This window comes from Nicotiana tomentosiformis, chromosome 4 (genome assembly GCF_000390325.3).
Source record: "Nicotiana tomentosiformis chromosome 4, ASM39032v3, whole genome shotgun sequence".
Taxonomy (NCBI): Eukaryota; Viridiplantae; Streptophyta; class Magnoliopsida; order Solanales; family Solanaceae; genus Nicotiana; species Nicotiana tomentosiformis.
In genome coordinates, this window is record NC_090815.1 from 121,956,850 (window position 1) to 121,965,421 (window position 8,572).

Sequence of the window (8,572 nt, forward strand, 5' to 3'; positions counted from 1 at the left end):
GAAAATTTAGAGAAGAATTGGAGACTTCCAAAATACAATTGTTGTAGCTAACGCCTAACAATGCTTCAATTTTTACGGCTTCAAAGAAATGAGATCTGGGTTGTTGCTTATGAGATCCGAGGGAAATTAGGAATTTTAGATGTTAGGGTTTCTAAATTCTAATAGAGTAACACTGATCCAGTACTGGATAAGTGGAAGTGTGGAAGAGATTTTTATTATTTAATATATATATGGATAAAATATATATATATATATATATATATATATATATATATATATATATATATATATATATATATATATTCTTAACCGTTGGTTTATCTGATAAGAAAATTGAATAATCCGTCCCCAAAGCGATAAACCGTCAATAATAAAATTTCAATCCGTTCCCCATCCGTTAAACCGATTACCCGTTACCAACCAATAAGCCATTAAGCCACTTTTGCAGTTTAGTTTTCGGTTTCGGTTCGGCTTTGAACAGCGTAAGATAACCACTACAAGTCAGAAGTCATCTTAAGATGACATAAACATATCGAATAACAGCTGCTATCACAGAGTTATAATGAAGGTACTGGTCACATTCAAAAAAAAACAAAATTGCAAAAAACATGTTCCTCTTTCACGACTTCAAACACAATTTTTGCAGACTTTCGAGAAACGAAGATCAGAAGACAACTGTGTCAAGCATGGTTCCCAATGTCTGGACAATGTTTGAAGACATCAAATTCGAGACGTGCTCTTCAAGATGCTTCTTGGCATCTTGCCTTCCTACATTTGCAATGGCTAGCTTTTCTGGAGGCAACTCATCCTCCTCCTGCACTGCTTTATTATACTTGACAGCAAGGTTTAACATCTCCTGCACATGAGAATATTTGAAGAGAGTCACCCAGCATGATAAGGACAATATTTCCTAGTTTCACTCTCTCTACCGTGGAGAGGCAGAGATGAAAAAATATCAGCAATCATATTCTGCGCTTCTAACCGTCAAAGGTTGGCACATGACATAACAATGGTGTTGTATTTAAATACCACGCAAACCCAAAGATTACCTGAACTGTTTGCTCATTGGTTTTGGAATGAGCATCAAAACGCTGGAGTGTGAGTCCATCTGTCCATTTCTTCTTGTGAAGATTCAGTAGCATCTTCTCTTCAAGTTCATTCTTTCTGTAGTTTATGGCTATTGAGTAGTAGTGTCTGTTCAAACCATGGATCAATGCCTGCAAAATGCATCTATAAGAACCCAAAAAATTGAAACTGAAAAAACTCCATCAACGAGTTTACGGCTTTATGCAACACAGTTTGATGGTCTTAACTAAGAAGCCACTTTTAATTGAGCATCACATATGTAGTGGAAGGAAAATATTTTTTAAAAAAAATAGTTGAAGAGTGGTTCTCGGACAACAAGTTTTAATTGGAAAATATGAATCAACTAGACTTTTTAAGACTAGTGGAACTATATTTTACTAAAATACTCGTGAAAATCGTGCAGAAGATATTCCATTTAGAAGTATCACCACCAGCACGACCGAATCAGGAAGTAATGGGTCGCACATACACGGAGACTGGATATGTGAATGTGTGTGGGACTTTTTAAGACTAGTGGAACTATATTTTACTAAAAAACTCGTGAAAATCATGCAGAAGATATTCCATTTAGAAGTATCACCACCAGCACGACCGAATCAGGAAGTAATGGGTCGCACATACATAGAGACTGGATATGTGAATGTGTGTGTGTGGGGGGTGGGGGGTTTGGGGGGGGGGGAGGGAAACATCTTTCATAGATATTATGAGGACTAATAATGGCACTTACTTGGATAGATGGTTTGTTCAAATGTCCCAGATTTGATGTTGTCTGCCGTGGCTCTTGGCCAAGCATCATAGTTTGGGGATTGATCAAGCGAAAGGCATCAATTACCACCTTCCCTTTAACACTTTGAATAGGGTCCACCACCACAGCCACTGCTCGTTGATTCAGTGCTTCAAAACTCTGCACAATAGATCATTCATTAGCTATTGGAGTACTCCACATGAAGATCATGTCGAAAACACACCAAATCGACATCCTGATAGGAATCAAGTCAAGTTGATAGGTTCATGTGCTCATCTGCTTTACCAAAATGCAATTGAACACTCAAGAGCGCAAAGTTGGATAAACTATTTATTCTGTTTCTTTTTTTCCTGACTTTGTTTCTCACTAACCCGTTTATTTGTTATTTGGAGGGAGGGGGAGATGGGAGAACTCTCTCTTCCCCGTCATATTAAATTAAGTTTTTATGTACTTACCTTTCTAATCCTTGCAAACAGAATTTTGTTTCAGTCCATTTCTATGATTCTCCCATGCTAGTCAATACAGAGAGCCATAATGGTCTGTCTGGAGGATTTGTTTTATCATAAAAGAGTGTTCAACATATCTTGATAACCAGCCTTCCTATTTCTATCATAGCAGAACTGTCATGGAGATGCCAACAAATTACAGCTCTAGAATGCAAAAGACAACCACCGCAAAAAGAGGTTTTCTAGGGATGTGAGATTTTCCCCCCTTCTTTGTAATACGGTAGAAGTGAGTTCCTACACCAGCTCTTTCTATAAAAAAACAGCAAGTTATAACATTCACCTTAAGAAGTATATCAACCCTTCCCTCCGTCCCTCCCTCTCTCATCTGCTTTCTTACCAAACAAAGTACTTGACATTACCCCGTCTCTATACCTGGATGGGATTGAGATCTTAAGACACAACTTATTTGGTCACTGAATGAAACAACCACTAAGTGCCTAACTCAAAGGAAGGATGCATTCCAAAATAAAAAAACTGTTCCAATTTAGCACCGCCTTCAAAGGATGAAAGTCAATATAATCCTCACAAAAACACTTCCCAATACTTTTACACAGACTCCAGTAACATAACTCCTCTCCTTAAAGAAACATTCTTGATCTCCACCAATTCAAAAAAATGGGATAACAAATCGCACTACTTTGCAACGTATTACTATGCCAAATTTCACCGCCTAGTCAAATTTCATATTTATTATTTTATTTTTTTTGATAACCGTGGTGTCCGGGCCAGCTTACGCGCACCTCGACTAATTCCACGGGATACCTGTCACCTCCCACCAGCAACACGTACCAGGTAACTCTATCTACCAAGGCTTGGATAGATGGGAAGAAATCACCTAGTATTTGCCTCCGCTGGGATTTGAACCTGAGACCTCATGGTTCTCACCCACTTCATTGACTACTAGGCCACACCCTTGGGTGCAAATTTCATATTATAGAACATTCAGTCTTGCTTTTCTCATTCCATTTTTTTATATTGCATGGTTTTCCTATGCCACATTCACCGCCTTTGTCAAGTTTCATATTACAGGGCATTCAGTCCATATTACAGAGCATGTTTTTCTCAATTTCATATTAATCAAAGAAGATCATTTAACTCAGGGTGATGTGATCTACTATTAAAGAACTCACACAGAATGGTCAACAATTCTTACTCAGCGGCTCATGATTCACATAGAACATTTCTAAATCAATAGGAACTAGCTAACAATCAAAATGGAAAAGGACAAGGATAACCTGCTGAGTATTGATGTCAACACCAGAAAGCCAGCAGCCAAATCCAGGATGTGAATGATACCAACCAACAACCATCTCAGGTCTATGACACAAAGCAAAGTAGCATTTTAGGTTTTAGGGCATCCTCAGTGTCAAAACACAAAGAAGAATAGTATACAAGTTGATTAAGCAACATTAAAAAAACAAAGAGATATGAGATAGTGGCACATCAGAAATGGAAGAGCAGATATCATATAAAATTAAAGTAGCAACATTGAAGTTTGAACTACCAACTTCTGATTCCATGTTCTCAATAAGGAGCCGGACTCCTACTCTGCTCTTTTTCAATTCTTTATTTTCTGTTTTCATCCGTTCCTTCTTTTTTCCGGGGGGTGGGGTGGGGTGGGGGGGTAGTCTCCAACCAGTAGAAAACAACAGTTTGCCACAACTAAGCGATAAGAACACAGAAGAGGTTCATGAAACATCCTAATCTTCTACCTTATGTTGCAAACAATATAAACTGATTTAGTTTCCAATCATTTACCAAGTTAACTAATTTCAGCAGACAACTCCTAAACTTTACAAGATTAGCTTCATTTTTCTTAGCTTCTAAAAATCTGAAATCAGTTAGCTGCTAATTCAACATGCCTAAGATTTTACAGGACAACCCCTTAACTTGGTGATGCCAGCATATTTGAAGGTTGATTCTAATGAAAGCTCAAGGAACCCAATTCCAAATAATCAACCCCTCACCAAAATTGATTAAGATACATCGTAACCACACATTCTCAGCTAATACACCAGGTTCTTATGTGAGACAGACCTCAACAACTTATCTATCCAGGCAAAAATAAGGACTAAAAGATATTCATGAAACAAACACATAAGTCTCATACTTTAACATACACAAAAACATCCAACCAGAAATTCAATAATATCTTGTCTTATACATATTGAGCTACTTTCAGATAAGAGCCATAACACTTCAGCAAACACATAGTGGTTAAAACAAAGTCTAGAACTGCAGTCACTCTGAAGCTGTAGAACATAATGGAATGCAAACTAACTAGGCGTGTCAATTCAAATCATAAAAATCTTGCAGCTTGGAAGAATCCTATCTTACAGCATTTCAAATTAGGTGCCAACACTGTCTTATTCCCATAATCCCATTCACAAGGGGAATGGCTCACACAGCAGCCACATAATGACTTCCAAAATCTAATTCCAAAGCTCAGTTTTTCCACTCACAATCAAGCGTCCTTTTATAGAGTCATACCAATTGACATGAGAAAGGAACACAAAGAAAATGCTAAAAGCCCCCGAATTTACCCAAATTAATGTACCTGAAAAAAAGGTTTCACTTTTCAATTTGTTTGGCAACTATAAGAAGCATATAATGAAGCATAGGAATAATAACATATTACCCAGCTAAAGGAAGAACCATTCAACTACAACTAATTGTATATGATACCAATATGAAGCAAGCAGTTATCACCTGCCAGTCTGCTTGAGCATGTCAAGCATATTGGTCTGGAAAACATGATCAACAGCTTCAACACTCACTCCAGTACCACTCTGAGGCATTGCAAACACATCCACGACGCGCACCGTATACTCATCCACGAATTCCCCTAACATCAATCCCATCACTTCCATAGGAACTCCAGCCCTCCCTGCACATCATTAACATAAAAAATAAAAATAAAAACTAATTACACAACACCTACAGACACACACATAGACAGATCCAACATTTACAGTCCGAAAAACAATATATAAGGAGCGAAGATAGTAGAGAAATTGAGAAACCCTAAGTTTTACCGTGTTTAAGCATCTTGAGGAGGGCAAGAGAAGAGATGTAAACTTGCTCAGAAGAGTCCAGAGTGGGAGAATCCGGTGGCGGGTGGCCTAACGCGCCGCCAGCTCCGGCGAACATCCGCTGCAATCTTTCCATTCCAGACATTGATAGTTTTCTGGGTTTTGCTTTTGGGGATTTCTTTGAGAACAAGACTACTCCAACGGAAATTTCTTTGATCTGAGAGAGAGGATGCGGATTTATAGAGTCTAAAATAGTTATTGCACAGAGACCCCTATACTTTGATATTATGTTATTTATTACCAAAATATTTCTTAGTAGCCAATTACTAGGCATCCAGAGTTCATGACAACATTTGGCTGAATTTTGAGAGTTTTACAAATAAAAAAGACCATTTAAAGTTGAAATTAAAAAAGAGTATTTGAAAGTTAACAACTTTATTTGGACATGATTCATATGAAAAGGGTTGAAGTTCTATGAGTGAAAATTATTATATTAATTTACTATTCGAACAAGTTTTTTGATATTTTATGTCAAATACTGAATCATAATATTTGCAAATATTAAAAAAAATCAAACATCTCTAGTACTATAAGTATATTTTTATGATTTTAGTTTTGGCAATATCAAATGTACATGTTAGACTAAAGTTAGGATATATAAAACGGTGAAATTAATAAACAATTGGGCCATAATTTGTTACAAAGTTTGCTTCAGTTGCTTGAATCAAGATAAGTTGTGCCAATTTAAATTAGACAATTGGTTGTAACTTCACCTACTTTGCGTAATCATTTTTAATTTTGCCTATTTGTCTTTAATAATTTGTTTAATTACTAAAGCAAACTTAAAAAAGTTTTTTTTTCTCCTTTTTGTTATAATGGTTACATATATCTAAAGGAACCATATCAAAAAGAAGAAAATGGAAGCAAAAGACCTAATGTACATTACTAACTATGGGCCCATAAGGTTTATTATTTACCACTCTATATTTTATTTAGAAATTTATATATCTCGGTAGCATGGGCGGATGCAGTAGGGTGACACGTGACACCGCTTCGTCGATTTTTTTTTGTTAAACGTATACATAAATAATCTGCAAAATGCCATATAATTATGGGTGGCAAATAGACGGGTTGAACTAAATTTGGGCCGGTCAAGATGTGTTAGGTCAATAAATGGGTCATTACCCAACCAACCCAAAATGTACTTGGGCTAAGATGGGTTGGGTCAAGATGGGCTAAATAATTAGTCATAGCCCAACCCCCAACTTGACCCATATTTTAGAACCATGCTCGTCTTGCATAAACAAAATATTTTTACCATTTATACACCTATGTATAAAAGGTAAATAAATACTATTAGTATTTTGAGAATCAAAATATATTTTCTTAAATAACAAATTAGTATTTAAAATTTGTAAGTTAAAAAATATCTTTTATGTTATTTCTAAATAAGTAAATTTCACCACAACTCAATTACAAAATTATTCATATTTACATTAAAACTTAAATACCTTGATTCTCATTTTTAAACTTAGATACAAAATTTAATGATGAGGCAACTAAGCAAATTTCTAGACAAGTTGGGTTAATATCCCTTTGTTTTGGATGAGCTTCATGGGTTGTATTTGGACTACTTCATGGGTCAGAATAAACTATAAAATATGGGTTAACTTGGGCTCAAGCCAAATAGACCTATGAGCTAAAATGTTTGTAGCCCAACTCATTAATCTAGGGGCGATTTGGGCGGGTTTGGGCTCAAATTGTCACCCTTACATATAAGGCAGAAAAATAAATAAGTGTGACACCACTTGTCATCAAGCTCTTCTTGGCCAGTTGTTGTAGGGCCTGACTTTTTTAAGCAAGGTCGCGGGATCGAATATGTGTTATGGGGTTTTAAATCTTATTTTTGTTTTGAGGAACTGGGCTGGAAAATAAAGGATAAGAGAATGTGTATACGAGTGAAATCGGACCCCATAAGTCGGCCCGGTTCCCGATAAAATAAATCGAGTAAGGAACGCGATGACAGGAAACCATAATCGAGGTAAGGGACTCACCGAGTTAGACATCGGGGGCACGACGCCCGCCCTCGAGTATATCGAGGTCGTGACCCCAGATCGGTCCAAATCTCAAGAGATTTCGGAGAGCATTATTGGGCGATCGAACACGATTAACAGAAGGCCGTGATATCTGTGGTCAATCGGGTATCACGGCGTAGATCTTGGCACGAACCGACGAAAATTCAGTAATTAGTTAAATGGAAGATTTTTTACTTTTTATAAAATTGTACTTAGGGTAAAACTCCCCTGCTATATAAAGGGGAGTTTGATTATTCATTAAGCACATTGTAACACGCATCCCAAAGTAATACACTATTATTTTCACTGTTATTCATAGCTCTTTTTCTTGCCCATCAGTACTGACCATTGTGAGCCCGGATCGAGAGTGAATATTTCACTAAGGCTGGAATCATCCTCTTCATGTGGTTTGAATTTACTATATCTTTATTTGTTCCATCTAACTCAATTTATCGTTTTGTATCAAATTAATCTATGTATTCTTAAAACCACTTAAAAATTTAATTGTTATCTGGTTTTGAGGGTAAACAATTTGGTGCCCACCGTGGGGCTAAGGATAATAGTGACAGTTTGATACAAATTTCCGTAACACACACTATTTTATACTTGTTCTTTGAAGTATTTTGAATTTTAGGTCAGAGTTTAAAATGTACCATGGCGAGAACAACAATATGGTACCCAGTAACGAGGTAACCCCTATCTATCCCAACGAAATTCTGGTCGCGGACCCAATTGACGCTAACTCACATGTGGCCATCAATGTAAATTTGCCTACTGATCCCGAGAATAGTGTCTACGGAGTTCGATCGATAGCCCAAAATACACATGATGTTGGAGGATATGGGATCAACTTGCGAGTGATCTTCGAAATGCTACAGGCTTAATAGGCAGCGGTAGATCAGCTGCAGAACTAGAGCCGTGCCCCCAGCAGGATCTAGCCAGAGCCGCCCGAGAAATCACTCACAGAAATGAACTAGTCGTGGAAAGGCCGAGTGGCGTCGAACCCGAGTCTAACCCTGAGATTATAAAGAGACTCGAGGAATTGACAAAATGGGTAGAATTGGGGGAAAAGAAAATCGAAGCCAATGACTAAAAGGTGGAGACCTACAATTCCAGAGTCGATCAATT

At 37.2% G+C, this 8,572-nt stretch overlaps 1 protein-coding gene across 1 annotated transcript; it reads right to left on the bottom strand.

Moving 5' to 3' along the window:
• Positions 1 to 495: 495 nt before the first annotated feature.
• Positions 496 to 5,628, bottom strand: LOC104105921 (26S proteasome non-ATPase regulatory subunit 14 homolog). Its single transcript, XM_009614352.4, has 6 exons — positions 5,373 to 5,628; positions 5,047 to 5,224; positions 3,573 to 3,654; positions 1,814 to 1,990; positions 1,050 to 1,217; positions 496 to 856 (listed from the first exon to the last, which is right to left on the bottom strand). The coding sequence occupies exons 1-6, from the start codon at positions 5,512 to 5,514 to the stop codon at positions 665 to 667; spliced, it is 939 nt and encodes a 312-aa protein (XP_009612647.1). The 5' UTR covers positions 5,515 to 5,628; the 3' UTR covers positions 496 to 664.
• Between the last annotated feature and the right edge of the window lie 2,944 nt (positions 5,629 to 8,572).

Coding starts and splice junctions, on each gene's coding strand:
- LOC104105921 (XM_009614352.4), bottom strand. CDS start 5,514: ATGTCTGGAATGGAAAGATTGCAGCGGATGTTCGCCGGAGCTGGCGGC. Junction 5,225..5,372: donor CCTCAAGATGCTTAAACACG/GTAAAACTTAGG, acceptor AATGATGTGCAG/GGAGGGCTGGAGTTCCTATG. Junction 857..1,049: donor CCAATGAGCAAACAGTTCAG/GTAATCTTTGGG, acceptor TCTCATGTGCAG/GAGATGTTAAACCTTGCTGT.